Here is an 18,110-nt window from a genome sequence, read left to right as displayed (position 1 = left end):
AAGGATTACTTTTATAACTAATATGTAACTTTGGTGACCTCATCTTTTTCTCAACTATGCTTTAAGAAAGAGAAAAGCAAACCCTAAATTATAAAATTATTGAAAAATTAATGGTGAAAAAGATGTTGCCTGTTAATATGAACAGACCTGAATTTGAATATGAATTGTACAATGTCAATGAACAAAACAATAGCTTATTTCCCTTTTTTTAACAATAAACTTAAGATAATGAAATTATAAGTCTTTTCTCTCCCTAGTATCCATGTGTTCTGTGCAATAAGCTAAAAATATCAAAGTGAAATTTACTTCATTTATAATTCTGAAATGTTTACTGGGAATCTCAACTATGCAGGGAAAAAATCTTGACACCTACACTTAAAGGAACTATGAATAATTCTGTTCTTTCATAGTGAAATTCAATATAGAAAATTTTACACAAAAATTCAGAACAGTATTATTTTATTTTTTTCAACCTGAGCAGAGTCAAAAGATTAGCTATTAAGTCAATATCCACTTTACCTAGTTGACAAGCACATGGTAACTAACTATAAAAATTCAGTAAATATGAACCCATGAAATACATTTAGATTAAACTTACTTGTCCTAAGATCTCAATGCAGGAGGTAAAGAACTGTCTTGTAGGAGGGTGACGCTGTGTCTCATCACATACATACTCCACAACTGTAAAAAAGAGGCTAATGCCAACTTTCTGAATACCAGGTGTAGGCTGCAACTTATAAGCATTCACTAAGGCCCTATGGAAAAAAAATAACAACAACCTGTTATCTATTGATAGAAAAATCACAATTCATAAGAATGTCTACTTTTGTTCCTTGCACATTTTCCTCTGGCAAAATTTGTACAGGTAGTCTAAGGCTCTCTATAGATAACTTCACTCATTCCATGGGGGCAATTATACACCTACTCCATTTGTTTTTCTTTTTGGAGGGAGAAGGTGGGGCAATTGGGGTTAAGTGACTTGACCAAGATCACACAGCTAGTAAGTGTTAAGTGTTTGAGGCCGGATTTGAACTTAGGTCCTCCTGACTCCAAGGCCAGTGCTCTATTCACTGCGCCACCTAGCCACCCCACCTACCCCATTTTCATGATGGCTCTTTACATGTCATCTTTTGAGCATTTATGAATTTCCGGTTCTTCCAGGATAAACTCAACCTTAATACAAACAAGCTCTCAATAACCCACTTTTCCTACTCTCCACTGCGCAGTTGCATATTCTGTATGCAATGTATTCATAGTTGAAAAACACATATTAGCTACAAAGTATGTGTCATATAATCTTCACTCTAAACTCTTCAGGCCAGGTCCTCTGGTGTTCTACTGTATCACTCCAAGTATGCAGCTAAGAGAAGAACAAGTTTTTAATTTAAGAATAGAATCCTTGGTGTTGCATTGTAAGCAGTAGGAAAATAAAAGGTGTGTTTTCATTAAAAACGCTTGTTCACTCTCGGAGTTTACAAAATGAGCTCTAGATGCTCTAAAAGCTGGAAGGTGACTCCTGGGAGCAGCAGGCACTGTAATCTCACCCATCCTGCTCCTCTGCACTCAATCCACTTGTGCCACCAGCTCTAGGTGGAGAAGTGACCCTGAGAACAAGCAGGGGTTCAAGAATATGCTTTTTTCCCATAATTGATGGGCAAGAGAAAAATATAACTGAGGCAGAAAGAAGTATAAAAAATGCTGGATTTGGAGTCAAAAAACCTGAGTTCACATCCCAGCTTTACTATTCATTCTCTGTGTGATTCTGAGTGAGGCTTCAGGGCCTCAGTTTCCTCATTTATAAAATGAAGTTGCACTCAGTGACATCTAAGATCCCTTTCTAGCTTTCTATCACAACCAGTGAGTAAGTGGCCTTTAAAGTTCTGATTCTCTTGAACATCTCTGATACAAACCTTGTTTATAGCATATGCAAGTGTTTTAAAATTTATATGACACTCTGAAAATATAAGGGGATTCTATTGCAAATGCAATAACCAAAAACATTGATTAAGGTTAGGTGATACTGTTTTATTAATGTAATGCTGCATTCATAAATAAGTTCACATATAGAGTAAAATTCTTCTGGGAAGAAAAATGTCTTTAGAACTTACGTAATCAAGTTCTCAGCATGCACGGCTGCTTCCACAACATTCTGTGATGGTGGTTTGGAGGCTTCTGCTTGTAACTGCTTCACTTCTTTACGTAAAACATGAAGTTGTTGGCTAATAGCTTCATTCTTATGCTTACCTTCAAACTGACAAAAATTTCAATGACTTCAGTAAAAGAATGTTAAAAAAAAATTAAATCTACTTATCTCCTGCTTTCCCACCATCTCCAAATCTCGAATTGATCACACCCTCATCTGAGCTCAAAGAATTTTATTTTTCATCTTTCTTGAGGTTATAATTGTCTAGTTTCTGCAATAGTTATTTATATACATGTCACCTCCCAAACTGTAAGTTCCATGAAAGCAGGGACTGCGTTTTATTCATTGTTGTGTAACTCCTGCCATCTAGTATGATGGTTTGTACACAGGACCTCAAAGCTGTTTGTTTAATGTTAAGAGAAAAACAATTAAACAGAAATGGTTGGTAAAAGGAAGGCACTAAGATAAAGAAGGACTGTGCAAAAAAAAAAAAAAAAGCACTGTAAAAGGTTTCTTCCCCAAAAGGTAAGACTTTAGCTGAAACTGGAAGGAAGCCAGGGAAGCCAAGAGGAGATGAGGAAGGGAAGAGTTCCAAGCATGAGGAAAAGTCAGTAAAAATACAATTGGGAAAAGGGAGTGTCATGTGAGAAAGATCAAGGAGGCCAGTGTCACTGGCTCATAGTGTACATGGGGGAGATTAAGTTGGACTTGGCAATTGATTGGCTATGGAGGGTGAGAGTGAAAAGTCAACAATAACACCTAAGCTTAAGATCTAGGTGCCTAGGAGGACAGCAGTACTCTTAACAGTAATAGGGAAGTTAGGAAGACAGGAGGGTTTGGGGGAAAATATAATGAGTGCAATTTGGGACACGCGGAATTCATGATGTTTATGGGACATCTAGTTCAAGATGCCCAGTTGGATGCAGGAGATGAGAGACTATAAGTCAAGAGAGAGGGTATATAAAAGCTGGGATATAAAATAAGAATTGCCTCAGATGTGTCTTGGGGATACCTATGTCTTAAGTTTTCAATCTCCGGTTTAAGCTATATAATAATACTACATACAAGTGCAAATTAGGACATTTTACAAAAACATGGCAGATAATTTAACAAAGATTGATGGGATATTTAACTTTTAGAAGTCCAAATTTATCATTTTCCCATACTGTATCCAGCTCTCCTTTGTTTTTTTGGCTGAACAAGTCAATCCATAATTACAAGAAGTTTTAAACAATAGAACAAAGGAAGGACTGGAAGTCACTTTACTTGAGTCATTTAAAACCACCAAAAAATTCAGAAAACTGGGAAGAATAATCCAAGAGATATTCTAAAATGGTACAAAGTGGGGCGGCCAGGTGGCACAGTGAGTAAGAGTGCTGGCCCTGGGTTTGGGAGACCCGGGGATCAGTTCCAGCCTCAGATACTTGGCTTGCACACAAAAAATAACTGGCCGTGTAACCTTGAGCAAGTTACTTAATTTCAATTGCTTTAAAAAAAAATAAATAAAATGGTACAAAGGAGGCTAGAAGTTCATTTCCATATCTAGGTTGCAAATATGAACCAACTCTTCACATGACAGTAAATTAAACACTGCATCAGAGCACAGGAATGCAACAAAAGGCACCCAGCCACAAAGTAATCTGTTTCCTTAGAGAGAAAGTCACTGAATCATCAGGAGAGGAGACCAAAGGAAAAGCACATTCACTTTCCCATGAAATGTGTTCAGCTTTTCTCAGTCTAAAATAAACTATATGCATTTGCAGAAAACTGGAAATTTCCAAGACTCTCTTTGCCACAAAAATTAACGAATCAAGTAATTTCAGGACTCAAGGAGAATTCTAAAATAAACTATTAAATGAACCTTTAAATATTTTCAAAATATAAACTACATAATGAGGGGTCTTAAAGCAAACAAAGAAATTCCAAGTCTTCATAAGGCACGTATTCCTAACAAGAACACTGCCTCTACAGAAACACAGGATGAAAATAATAATGGGCATTAATATAACCCAATAAAGTTTACAATTCTCATCTAAGCATCACAAAAAATTTGGTGAGATGAATATTACAGGTATTATTATAGGTATTACCATCTCATATACAAAGGAAATTTGCCTACCAAAGGGAAATCAAGTCAATGCACATCCTCACACAGCTAGTCTAAGTGACAAAGGAAGACAGGGACTTCTAGCCCCCAAGTTCAACACTCAACTCCTCAGACATGATGCCTCGTAACCATGTACGTGCCTTTATTTTCACTGTTTTCTCCCTGGGAGTACCTAAATCTAAAGAAGCACAGCAAAGATATCTAAGAATATCAATCAGCATTCAAAAGAATTTTTCTGGTGGAAGCAACTGAGAAATTTGAATTCTGTGAAAGGAGAGCAGCCACTTATCAACTACTCTACTAATACCTGACCACTCACAAGCAGAACAAATGGTCCAAAGCTCCTTTCTAATTTTCATAATGAAATCACAAATGAAATGTTATCTTTAAGCATTACATGATCGAGTATGTTACTTGCACAGGGTGATAATTAAATGTTTAGGTACTATATTTTCATACAATAAAAATAACTCATATTTACATAGCACTTTAAGGTTTACAAACGGTAGTCCTTGGAGATAGATAACCACAAGTGTTAATATTCCCATTTTACAAATGAGTAAACTGAGGTTCATCAAGATTAAATGAGTCACTAGTGGTCATACAGCTATTAAGAGTCAAAAATTAGGTTTGAATTCAGGTCTCCCTATTTCATTACCTCCCTTTTCATTACCTCACAATGATGTAAGATATGTTCTAAGAACTCTGACAGTGGCTGAGGGTATAGAAAGCGGCCACTGTCAGAACAAAACTAACCAACTCGACAAGCACTTCCTAAACTTCATGGCAGTCAAAATTTGAATCTTCTCCCTGAATCTGTCTTAGAAGAAAGATGCTAACAGATACCAGGATAAGTTTACCTAATTCCCATCCCCACTAAGGATAAAACATTGGTCTGGACAATGAGTTAGAGGTTTCTAGGCAATTGTCCAAACATGTCTAGGACTGTAATATTTCCATTCTAGAAGAATAAGATAAAAAATGTATATGTGTGTTTTACAAACTAAAGCATGAATCTGAACTCACAGTTCTCTACATTAGTCCATCAGCATATAAATACATAAATCAGTTAATTTCAGAATTAATGAAAACAAAATCTGACTGGATCATATCAGAGAAGTTATACAATGACTTGATTATGATATTCTCACCATCACAAAAACAACAACTTCCCAATGAAACTATGATAACTATGGCTAATGGCACACTATGAACTTGGAGGAATCAAAATCACAAAATTAAAAGATTTATTAAATTAATAAATAAATAAATTTTTAAAATTAGAATTAGGTATAAATAAGATGCTGTAAAGTAACAAGGATAACTTGCAAGTGAGAAGTGGTATAAAACATCTCTGAAGACATGTAGGACAAAAAAGAGGTGAGACAGTCCTGTTGCAAAAATGAGAAGCAACTGATAAATCAAATGGCACTTTGCTATCACAGAAATAACAAAAGAACTAGCAGAAGGTCTCTAATGTATTTGGCAAATGTTCTATTGCAGACCTATAGAACTACACAGGCAAATGGACATGGAAAGGTTGCAATCTGCATCAGTGAAGAAAATAGCCAGCCAGATTACATCACAGCTCCATCACAGCAGCTATATGGGTTATTTAAAGGCTGCCCATGAATGCAGTAAAAATTAATTTAGACAGCAAGTAGCAGCTCTCTTCAAAAATTCCTTTGACTCAAGAACTACTGAGTAGAATAGAGTCACTGATACCTTTTTCCCAAATTCTACCTAGAATTTGTTATTCTAGTTTGGAAAGATGATTCTGAGAGTCAAGTAATATTTCTAATTCAACAATTCTTGCACTCACATTTCCAATACATCCTTCAAATCACTACCAGATCCCATACTGCTTCAATCATTAAGTTATTACTTATATTTCTTACTCTTCTGCTTACATATTTTCAGTGAATCTCCATCAACTAATAGGATATGGCCTATATTCTTTAGACCAGAATTCAATGCTTTCTACATTTCAGAACCAATCTAGCTTTCCACTTTTATCTACAGCTTCTTCCCTAGATACTCTCCATCTATCTATCCTAGACACTCTGGCCTACTCACTAGCCTCTGATCATAACATGTATGTTTTCACCTCTGTGCCTTCATTCATTACCTTCTCACCCATTTAGCCAAACTATCATGTCTCCAAATATTTCAAAGTTCAGTTTGTGTACCACTCCTTCCATGAAACCTTCTCTAAGAACTATAACCTCTTCCACTGAACTCTCATGCTGCATACTGTCTGTAGCTCTTATGTGACACTTTAATAAAAGGCATGTGATTAATTTTGTGTGTCTCTAAATAGATGTTAAATTTTTTGCAGATGCTTTTATTCCTTTGCATTCCCCACAGTGCTAGGTACATCATAGACACTGAGCAAATATCTGTCAAATGAATAAAATAAAACTAGCTTTTACCTGAACTGTGACAACAGCTGCTCCTTGGCATTTCCTGCTGCTGCTGCCCCGACACTCCAGATGCAGCGTGATCTGCTCTTCTCGATTAACGTACTGTTTGGGAATTGCATCCAACAGCTCACTGTCCAGAGCAACTTGCTGGGACTCCCGAAGGGCTGCAGTTCTGAAAAACATCATCAGGACATTGAATAAAGCACCAGGAAAATGTACTCTAAAGACAACTGTTATCACCAGGCCTCCCTGAGGCCATTAAGAAGGGTACCATCAAGACAGACATGACTTCCAACTTTTTAATCAAGGATGAAAGGGAATTTGCACAAGGGTGAACAGAGATTCCCAATCACAATCTCTGCCTTCATGCATAATTTTGGTGGTTAACATTAAGCTTAATAGCCAGTGGGTTATTTTCCCTCCCCTTTTAAAAAACTGAAATATTTGCCCTTAATCCCCCTTTTCCAAAATTCTGAATCTCCACAGAATTTACCAGATATTCTTCAAAGAGAGAATTTCACCAAATGTTTGGATAATTCAAGTCCCTGTTAATACTACATTTAGTCTACTTGCCAGATTTAGAATTCATTCATTCCCTTCATCTTTCTGGGCAGTCAGTAAACAGTATATAATCTCATCATACTATCACTTAGTGTGGGCAACTAGTTGTCCCAGTGGATAGAGCACCAGACCTGGAGTCAAGAAGACCTGAGTTCAAATCTGCTCTCAGACATTTACTAGCTGTGTGACCCTGGACAAATCACTTAACCCTGTTTGTCTCAGTTTCCTCATATGGAAAAATGAGCTGGAAAAGTAAAGTAGCATCTTTGCCAAAGAAATTCCAAATAGGATCACATGAAGAGTCAGATACAAATGACACAACTGAACAACAACCAATATCATTTACATTCCTCTCTTCTTTTACGCTCACTCAAATGCTTTCCATGCTGCTTCCTCTCTTAGTTTTGTTGAATTGACCTTCCTCAGGTCAATACCATTTTGGATCCCCTCTATCAGCTCTATTTCTTCTGAACAAGATATATACTTCAATTGGCATAGTCCATTTATAAGTCTCATCCCACCAACTCTTGATGAAACCTATACGGCAATGTTTATCTCCTTGTATTAAAAACTCAATCTCATCCTATTTATACACAGTAAATTGATATTTGTGCATCTAAAGCCATAGTCTTATTCCTAGCCATGGTTCCAATTATTTCTCTTCTAAATAATCAGGCAACATATATACTAGGTTAACAAACAACTTAGCAGAAAGTCTTCAAAAATGGAAATGTTTAACTTAGAGTGAAGCACAGCCTCTAAAATGATAAAGGTTGGCTCTTCTACAGTGGGCAAAGTGAAGTTATTCTGTATATGGCCCCTTCTTTTTTTTTATTTATTTTTTTTTTATTTTAAAGCAATCGGGGTTAAGTAACTTGCTCAAGGTTACACGGCCAGTTATTTCTGGGTGTGGTGTTGAGTGTCTGAGCCCGGGATTCGATCTCCAGGTCGTCCCAACACTGGAGCCGGTGCTCTTACTTGCTGAGCCACCTGGCCGCCCCTAAGCAATTGGGGTTAAGTAACTTGCTCAAGGTTACACGGCCAGGTGTTTCTGGGTGGGTGCTAAGTGTCTGAGCCCGGGATTCGATCTCCAGGTCTTCTCAACACTGGAGCCGGTGCTCTTACTTGCTGTGCTACCTGGCCGCCCCTATATGGCCCCTTCTTACAAAAATGTTCCTTTTTGTCCATCTGGTAAGATGTCTCCTTAATGGAAGGGGGAAAGAATAAGCATTTATACAGATCTACAAGGTGCCAGGTATTATGCTAAGCATGTTTTTACAAGTATTATTTCATTTGATCCTCACAATCTCTCAAGATAGTAGAGAAAAGTAGAGAAAGTCCATGAGTCTCAGAGTCCAGAAGACCTGCATTCAAGTCTTTCCCACCTCTGTTTCTGATACAACTTAGGGCCTGTATGACCTTGGACAAGTCACTCAACCTCTCCGTACCCCAAGAAACTTCCCACCTCACTCAATTTTTATAAGAACATAAAAGTTTTTTTTTTACCAAGAACAAACATGTAATAAGAATTTTTTTAACTTTTGTCTTCAAATAATATTCACTATCTACTTACTAATGGGTAATAGATATAAAGTCTTGTCTCAGAAACAAATATTAGAAAAACTGAGGTGGCTTTAGCATTTGAATTGTTACTACTTGAAACATAATAAAATGTATAGTCCCTAAGAACGTGTGCAATATTACTTCAGTTTTCCAAAAGAAATTAAGAGATCTGTCACAATCTGAGCATTTAAATTCAGTTACTCAAATCAGCTTGGTCACTGCTCTCAGGCTGAGCCCACTTCAGGTGCTAAAGCATTTGGGCTATTCGATTAGAATGAAAAGGAGAGACATTTCAACGCATCATCTTACTTGGCATGCTGCTGCAAGAGATTCAGGTCTGGGCGTATAAGCTGCATAGTTTCCTTCTGATTGAGCAAACTAGTTGAGGAAATTATGGGCACTGGAGCTTTAAGAGCATGCAGAACTAGGGGAGGATGAGGTGCTTCATGTTTCTTCAAGTTACTCAAGATCCTCTCTTTGGCTGAAAGAGAATCAAAACCAACAAATCTTAACTAAATATGAAGCAAATAAATGACAATAGAAGGTGTCTTAACATTGCTTCCTATCATTAAGGATCGTGAAAACATACAGAACATCTATCTGAATACAAATCATCAGAATGAGCAAAGGTAATGTTTTCTGACTCAGTCAACAAATTCTATATAAGCAGCCACCACAAGGTAAAAATCATTTTAGCAGAAGCTCAGGAGTCTGTGGTTAAAAACTAATTATGGGGGCAGCCAGGTAGCACAGCAAGTAAGAGCACCGGCTCCAGTGTTGGGATGACCTGGAGGTCGAATCCCGGGCTCAGACACTTAGCATCCACCCAGAAACACCTGGCCGTGTAACCTTGAGCAAGCTACTTAACCCCAATTGCTTTAAAAAAAAATTTAATTATGATTCCATATTCAAAAAATGTATAGCTTAATCAGAGGCAAGACAGGTCCAAAAAAGTACATACACAGATAAATGCAATAACTGTAAAAAGTGTGTTGAAGTGGGAAAGAAAGAATGTAGGAAAAGTAGAAAATGGTGTTTAAACTTCATGGACTAAACAAGCACTCAGCAATAATTAAAAGGGAAAGAAAGTGTTCTGGGGCATGGAACTGCCAAGAAAGATTCATGGAAGTAAGACTTGGAAAGATCAGTTGCACAGGCAGAGAGTAAAAAAATATGCCTAAAATAGAACATGAGGGTCATGGGTTACAAAAGACAAGTTCAGACAGAGAGAGGCAAAAGCCTTTAAGGATAAAGTTTACAAGTGAATTCAATCAAACATTTATTATTAAACATTTACTATATGAAAAACATGTACCAGGGACTAATGAGCTAAATAAATGGCAATAGCTATACTTCCACTTATATAGTATCTTACAATTTAAAAAGCCTTTTCCCCGCAATAATTGTATGGTATGTCATACTGGACACATGAGGACACAAACATATAACATTAAAACACTTTAAAATTGTACAACACAAGGCAGCATTTAACTGTATATCTTGTATTGTTAAAATTGTTTCATAAATATTGGTCTAGTCTCCCCAGTCAAAGAACAAGCTTCTTGGGTTCAAGGATCATATCATACCTCTATGCCTCCACAGCTCCTAGCACAGAACAGAGCACATTATAGTACATTCAATAAATGCTTACTTATTGACGGGTCACAATTTTAGGTAAACTACAAAATCACAGAATTAGTGTAAACAGAAGTCTCATATAAGCCTTCTTTATTACCTTTAATAAATAATATATTCTCCAAGCCCTGGACCTCATTATGCCACAATCAGTCAAAAAATATTTATTAAACACCTACCAGCAAGTATATGCCAAGTGCTAAGGACACAAAAAAAGGCAAAAAACAATTCCTGCTCTCAAGGAGTCCATCTAACTGGAAAAAAATATTCAAAAAACTATGTAGAAACAAGTTATATAAGGATATATTAGAGATAATAGCCAGTAGAGGAAAGGCATTAAGATTAAGAACTGGGAAAGGTATCTAGCAGAAAGTAGGACTTTAGTTGAAACTTGAAGGAACTCAGAAAAGGCAGAAAATGGAGATAAGGAGGGAGGCAATATGAGGCATAAGGGACAATCAGTGAAAATGTAATCAGGAGTTGGGAGATGGAGTATTTTGTAGAAGGAACAGCACGGAGGCCAGTATCCCTGGATCATAGCATATATGGATGTGTGTAAGATGTAAGAAAACTGGAAAGAAAAAAAGGGGCCAGTGATAATGGAGTTTAAAAGCCAAACAGAGGATTTTATATTTGATCTTGGAAGTAACAGGGAGTCACTAGAGTTTATTAAACAGAGTGGGGAGATGTGACACGGTCAGACCTGCACTTCAGAAAGATCAGTTGTAGAGGTTGTAGAGGAAGAACTGGAATGAAGAGAGACTTGAGGCAGGGAGTCCAATCAGCAGCTATTGCAACAGTCCCGGCAGAAGGTCATGCGGGCCTGCACCAGGGTGACAATGTTAGAAAAGAGAAGTGGACCTGCATGAGAGATTCTACAAGGGTAGAATCAACAGGATTTGGCAACTAATTGAATGTGGGGTGGTGGAAGTGAGAGAGTGAAGAATCAAAGACAACACTTAGGTTGTAAGTCTGTGTGACTTGAAGAATTGTAGTACCCTTCACAGTAATGGGAAAATTAGGAAAATGGGAGATCTTGGGAGGGAAAGATAATAAATTTAGCTTTAGACATGAAGAGTTTAAGATGTCTGTGGGTTGGAGAACAATCTGGAATTAGGTACAAAGAGTTAGAAAACTGTGTGTACCCTCTGACCCAGCAATACCGTTATTGGGTCCCAAGGTGACCAGGAAAAAAAAAAAGAACCTAAATATTTATGGCTGCTCTCTTTATGGTGGCAAAGAACTGAAAACTGAGGGGATGCCCATCAACTGGGGAATGGCTGAACAAGCTGTGGTATATGATTGTGATGGAATACTACTGTGCTACAAGAAATTATAAGCTTGATGATCTCAGAAAGACACAGAAAGATTTGCATGAACAAGTGAAGAGTGAAATGAGCAGAACCAAGAGAACACTATATAGTAATAGCTATACTGTTCAAAGAATAACTGAAGAACCAAGTTATTTTGAGCATTATAAAGATTCAAATCAACCACAAAGGACTTATGAAGGAAGATGCCATCTACCTCCAGAGAAAGAACTGATAAATTGATGCATGCATAGTATGATTTTAGAACTTAAAATGTAACCAAAAATAATTTAATTATTTTTTTGAAAAAATATACTGATGGAACAAGATGTTGGAATAGGCAGTTGAAGATACTGAGACTAGAAGTCAAGAGAGAGGTTAGGACTATTCAAATATATCTGAAAATCATCTGCACAGAAATAAGTGAATCCATGGAAGTTGTGGAAATCATCAAGAGAAACAGGAAAGAGAGAAAAGGAAAGAGGGCTTAGAACAGAGCACTGGAGGACCCACTTGTCAGAAGGTATGACCTAGATGAACTCATCATCATGAATGTGAAGTATGAGCAAACATTGTCATTTCCTAAAGTTAGACACTAAATAAATTCCAATCTTCAAAACAAACACAAAATATTTACTGAGCTGGTCACTATGTATTATCTATAATTATTGAAAGAAGAAGAGTCAGGGATAAAGAAATTTGGGAGTCATTCACATACAGGCTAAAGAAAAATGGATGATTTCTCAAAATTATGTATAAAGACAAAATATAACAGAGGTTCTACGACAGAGTCTTGGTAGAAATACATTCAGAAAAGGTAAGAAGAGCCAGTTTAAAAAAAATCTCCAACCAATATTTCATTTTTAAAATGTTTTTTGAAATAATAGACAAGGGAGAGTTCAAGGCAATTTCAAGTCAAGAAGTCAAGTCAACAAGTATTTATGAAATTGTTTATGCAAAATTTCACTTTTGTCCCAAATGGAGCTCTACTTTCTATTCTTTTTGAGAACTAGGAGGAAAATTTTATTAAGTATGACTCTATTGGCATAAAGGAAACTGTATTGTTTATGCCTTTGAACAACTAAAATTTAATGCTCTGTGTTACCCTTATATTAAGCCAGTATTTTTCCACTGAACAGCACACTCAGACATCACAATATGGGCACAATCTTCAGTGGATTAAAGTTCATAATAATTCCCATGTTAAAAGCTTTCTTTCTTTTAAGTTAGGAAGGTCACTTGAACCCAAGTCGATAAGAGGCCAACAGGAAAAGTTTGGAACAATATGACTTACCAAACAAAGGAATTTAAATCCTAAATCTAATACTGACAGAATGGGAGATGTTCTGTCTCTGAATTCATTCACCTACAATCAATACTCTTAACTACTCTTCATTAAATTGTTAGCTCCCTCAGGGCTACCTCTTTCTGCATCTTCAGTGCTTAGCACAGCACTGACATATAGTAAGGATTTAATAAATGCTTATTGATCAACAGATCAAACTATAATTTCTAAAAGTTATGAAGCAACAAATTTCATTCAAAATAACTAAATATGATGGCTGAAAAGTCGTATTTGCAGCATTCTTGTGTTAAGGGGGTGGGGAGTGAGGAGATAAAAAGGAGCAAAAAACCTGCAATTGCACTGGCATAAGAAACTTCAAATGAGGAAACTACCACAACCACTAGCACCTGCTGAACAATTAAAGGTCTTAAGGAGCTGCCTGAGGCACTTCTGTAATTAGTATTAGTTGATTTGTGTCTGATTTGTGATCAAATCCCAATGTCACCCTTTGTTTAAATTTCACCTATGCCACCAACCCACAAATTGAGAGCCCCTTCTCCTGGTCAAGGCCAGTTCTTCTACATGGGCATCCTTCTCCATCCCATCTTCCTCCTATCTTCTCCAGATGATTACATCCTCAATCACTGCCTTGTCTTACTAATCTTCACCCTCTTCCAAACAATCAGTTCCTTCTCTACTGTGTTCAAATATGTCCAAGTCTCTAACTCCCTTAAAATACCTTCATTAGATCTTTCCATCCCCTCAAGTTATCATCATTTATCTCTTTTTCCCTTTTTTAATCAAACTCCTTGAAAACATTATCCCTACACATTGCCTTTACATTTTCATTCACTTTTATCAGTCAACTGAAAATACTCTCTCCAAAGTTACCAATGAAAACCTGATTGCCAAATCTCAACATTATCCTTTACTCCCCCCATCACCTCATGTATCTAACCAATTGCCGAATTTAGTTTTTTCTTCCTAAACATCTCTTACATTTGATCTCTTCTCTCCCCCCTACTACCACCTCAGTTCAAACCCTCATCATCTCTTGCTTAGATTACTGCAACAACATTCTAAATGGTAACCCTACCTCAAGTCTCTCACCATTCTAGTTCATTCTACATACTGCTGTCAAAGTGATTTTCTTTAAGCACAAAATTGACAACATCACCACCACCATCATTACCACCACTTCAAATTCCAATAAATTCCGGTGGCTTCCTAATGTCTCTGGAATTTTTTTTAAATCTCTGTTTAGATTTTAAAGTTCTATAAAATAAGACCCCCAATATATCTTTCCAGTTTCATTGGACATTATTCCCACACATACACTGTGCTAAGTCCTACCAAAATCACCTGTTTCTCACTTATAACCCTCCATCTCCTTTCTCTATGCCTTTGCAATGACCATACTCCTTTCTTCCCTCCACTTCATAGTCTCTCTTAAGATGTAATTCAGTATCTTCTGCACAAGTCTTTCCTGAATCCCCTACTAGCATTCTAGAACTGCTAGTGCTCTCACCCTAGCTACCTTATATTTAACTACTTCATATGTATTCGTATTTATTAACTTGATAATTATGCTGTGTGTGTGTATTTAGCCCTATACTTTGCCAAATGTCAGTAACTACTTTAATCAAGAGTCTCGAAGTATACAGCCAATATTCCCTGAAAGCACTGTTAACAAGAAGGCAGAAGACCTATTTAATAGTCTCAGCTCCGCTACTAACTAGCTATGTGACCGTGGGCAACTGGCAACTATTAAATCTTCCTAAGCCTCAGTCTCCTTAAGGAACTTATTAAAGTTGAACTACTTACATTCCTACATGGAAAAACAATAACTGTAATTCATGAGACTTTTTCTCAGTATAAGGATAGTTGAAGGGAATATTTATGTAAATATGTATACATACATATATATGTATGTATGAGAGGGTATATGTGTATACAAATATATATGTGTGTGTGTATATGTATGTACAGGTATACATAGACAGAGGGCACAGGATGACTTTAATATGAAGGGATAATATCTATAAAATAAAATTAATAAGTAAGAGAGGAATATATTTGGAGAAGGAGAAGGGGAAAGATAGAATAGGGTAAATTATCTCATATAAAAGAGTCAAGAGAAAACTGTTACAATGGAGGGGAAGAGTAGGAAGGTGAAAGGGAATGGGTCAACCTCACTCACATTGAATTTGGCTTAAGGAGGGAATAATACACACACTCAATTGGGTATCTGTAGCAGCAAGCACCCTGGTGTCTCTAGGGTGGCTGCTCACACAGGTTCTTGGATCTGCTTTGATAAAGGAAAGCAACTCAAAATGGGTTAACAAGCTTACTTTACAAACATGTATCATTTACTGTAGTTCAGGGGGAAAAGGTCAGCACCCCGAACTTCAGAATACACAGACAGAATTATCAAGTCAGAGAAACAGATCAAGTAGACAGATTTCCAAACTGTCCAACCATTACATCCATACCAAATCAACATCTGGGTTTCAACATCTGGGTTTTTCAAAGCCGGGGGGCTCTGGACAACGGCTTCCCAGAATCCATATCAAATCACAGAACACTTCTCAAAGTGAGCCCCAAAACAAAGCTACACATCAGGGCTTATATAGCCTTCTCCTGGCTCAGAGAATGTAACAACCTTATTGACTCACTGGCCAATCAAGAAGTATCTACTGAAAAACAAGCCTCCCACCCCAGGCTCCAGGTGCACTTTAGCCTAGGGGCAGGGAAGATCTTACAAATTTACATTCCCATTACAGTATCTTACCCTAAAGGAAAGGGGGGAAAGGGGATAAGAGGAGGGATGATAGAAGGGGAGGTAGATTGGGGGAGAGGATTAAAAGCAAACACTTTTGAAAAGGGACAGGGTTTTTGAAAAGGGACAGGGTCAAAGGAGAAAATAGAATAAGTGAGGGGCAGGATAGGATGGAGGGAAATATAGTTATTTTTTCACAATATAACTACTATGGACACATTTTGTATAACTACACATGTACAACTTATATTGAATTGCTTGTCTTCCCAGTGGGGGTGGGTGAGGAGGGAAGAAGGGAAAGAATCTGGAAATCAAAGTTTTAAAAACAAATGTCAAAAGAAAAAATTGTTTTCTACATGCAACTGGGAAATAAGATATATAGGCACTGGGGTATAGAAATCCATCTTTCCCTACTAGAAAGTTGGGGGTGGAGAGTGGGAGAGGATATAAGACAGAACAGACTGGGGGAAGGGATATTCAGTAGGCTCGCTAAATTGGGGTGTGGGGGTAGGGGAAAGATGGGGTGAAAATTTGTAACTCAAAATCTTGTGAAAATGAATGTTGGAAACTAAAAATAAATAAGTAATATATACCAAAAAAAAAAGACTTGTCTATAATATACAAGAGAACAGAACTAAGAATAGCTCTCATTTGCCTATTCTAGTCACCAATCTTTCTTCTAAAAATAACATCTTTGAACGACATATATATATATATTTTTTTTTTCCTTTTTGGAGGGCAACTGGGGTTAAGTAACTTGCCCAAGGTTACACAGCTAGTTTTTTGTGTGTGTAGGTGTTACGTGTCTGAGGCCTGAACCGAACTCAGGTCCTCCTGACTCCCAGGCCAGTGCTTTTACTCACTGCACCACCTAGCGGCCCCGCGAGATCTATATTCTTAAGAGATGAAAAAAAATCCATAAGGTCTCATAGAATAAAGGTCAGATGTTTTCTGACCAGGTGAGATTTCAATGAATTCCAAAAAAAAAGTGATTATTATTCGGAGGACAGTATGAAGCAAATCCCAAACCTCTATGGTTTTGAAGAAGTTTATGACACTCACCTGATAAAGGATCAGTAAAATCCATCTGTACTGTCAAACTACTAGGTGTGGAATGGGATTCAAGTTTTACTTGAATCCAAAGATTGAGAGCTTCTTGAAATTCATGACGGATACGTTCCATATTCAAATATTCCATCCACAAATCCTGGAATTGAACCACAATACAACTTTAACTTTGGAAGACAAAATATCTTTGTAAGTTGTGAAATCTATTATATTAAAATATGCATAAGCCAATCAGATTAAATAAAGTAAGCTCCTTAAAAAGATCTCACTCTATGCTTCCTAACATTAAAAATGGCCATATTTAAAATTCCCACTCTATCAAAAACTTAAGTAGTAGGACATCTTTCCTATAGAACACTAAATCATTTCTGCAATATTTTTAAGGAAAAATGTAAAACATTCTCTACCACTGCACACAGCAGATGCAGCATGTCTTAGAAATAAAGTCAGTCTCTAGGCCCTAATCCCTAGAAAAAAATAGAGCTAACAACAAATGTCTGCAACTGCAACGTTTGTTCATGTGAACCACGTAAAGGCATATCATGAATAAGAGAGAACATCATATAGCAGAATTAGCAGACTTGAAGTCCAATAACGTGGGCTCCAATCCCTACTCCATGCCACCAACATGACTGTGGACAGGTTAGTTATCCTCCTGTAATGGTAATAGGAATTTGAAGATCTTCCCTGCCCCTTAATAAGCCTAAGTGAATTTGAGGGCCTTTCCTGATTTGAGAATAAACTCTGCCCCCTAATAGGATGCAGGTGCTCACATGGAGCCTGTGGAAGGTGGCTTGTTTTTTAGGAAGGCACAACTTTTGTTACTTTGTAGTCAAGTGAGTCATGAGGTGTTTTGATGTTCTCTGACCCTGGAGAAGGCTATATATTCCTCTGAGGCAAGGTTTTGCTCTAGGGCTCACTTATGGGAAGAGTTGTGTGGTTTAGCCAGATGAGACTCTGGGCAGCCGGTGAGCCTTTCAGCTTTGAAAACCCAAAGATGTTGGTGCTTCTCTCTCTGGTGACTAACTGTATGTATGTGGTCAGACAGCTAGAAGCCCTGTCTGTTGGTCGGCTGAACTGTGTTATTTTCTTTGTATTTTTGTCCACTTATAACTTCTGTTAATATTCACTGAAGTTCAGGGTGCTAACTTTTCCCCCTGAACTAGGTAAATGATATGTTTGATTAAAGTAAGATTGTCAGTCCCCATTGAGTTGCTTTCCTTTAGAAAAACAGAT

The 18,110-nt window shown here is 37.2% G+C and overlaps 2 protein-coding genes across 2 annotated transcripts in view; one reads left to right on the top strand and one right to left on the bottom strand.

The window, feature by feature from the left end:
- EPG5 (ectopic P-granules 5 autophagy tethering factor) overlaps positions 1–18,110 on the bottom strand; it is a 139,811-nt gene that overhangs the window by 45,463 nt on the left and 76,238 nt on the right. The window contains exons 25-29 of the mRNA XM_069075376.1: positions 16,869–17,013; positions 9,107–9,278; positions 6,683–6,845; positions 2,109–2,251; positions 599–755 (exon numbers count right to left, since the gene is read on the bottom strand). Of these exons, the coding sequence (XP_068931477.1) occupies positions 599–755; positions 2,109–2,251; positions 6,683–6,845; positions 9,107–9,278; positions 16,869–17,013 (780 nt within the window). The remainder of the gene's footprint in view (positions 1–598; positions 756–2,108; positions 2,252–6,682; positions 6,846–9,106; positions 9,279–16,868; positions 17,014–18,110) is intronic.
- HAUS1 (HAUS augmin like complex subunit 1) overlaps positions 2,827–18,110 on the top strand; it is a 251,400-nt gene continuing 236,116 nt past the window's right edge. The window contains exon 1 of the mRNA XM_069075389.1: positions 2,827–2,836. The gene's annotated coding sequence lies outside the window, so the exon portion shown is untranslated. The remainder of the gene's footprint in view (positions 2,837–18,110) is intronic.

The sequence above is a fragment of the Petaurus breviceps genome, unplaced genomic scaffold, assembly GCF_028583685.1.
Source record: "Petaurus breviceps papuanus isolate PSGF00001 unplaced genomic scaffold, PetGlider_PUasm1.0 151, whole genome shotgun sequence".
NCBI lineage: Eukaryota > Metazoa > Chordata > Mammalia > Diprotodontia > Petauridae > Petaurus > Petaurus breviceps.
This window is presented reverse-complemented; position numbering and strand designations above follow the sequence as displayed.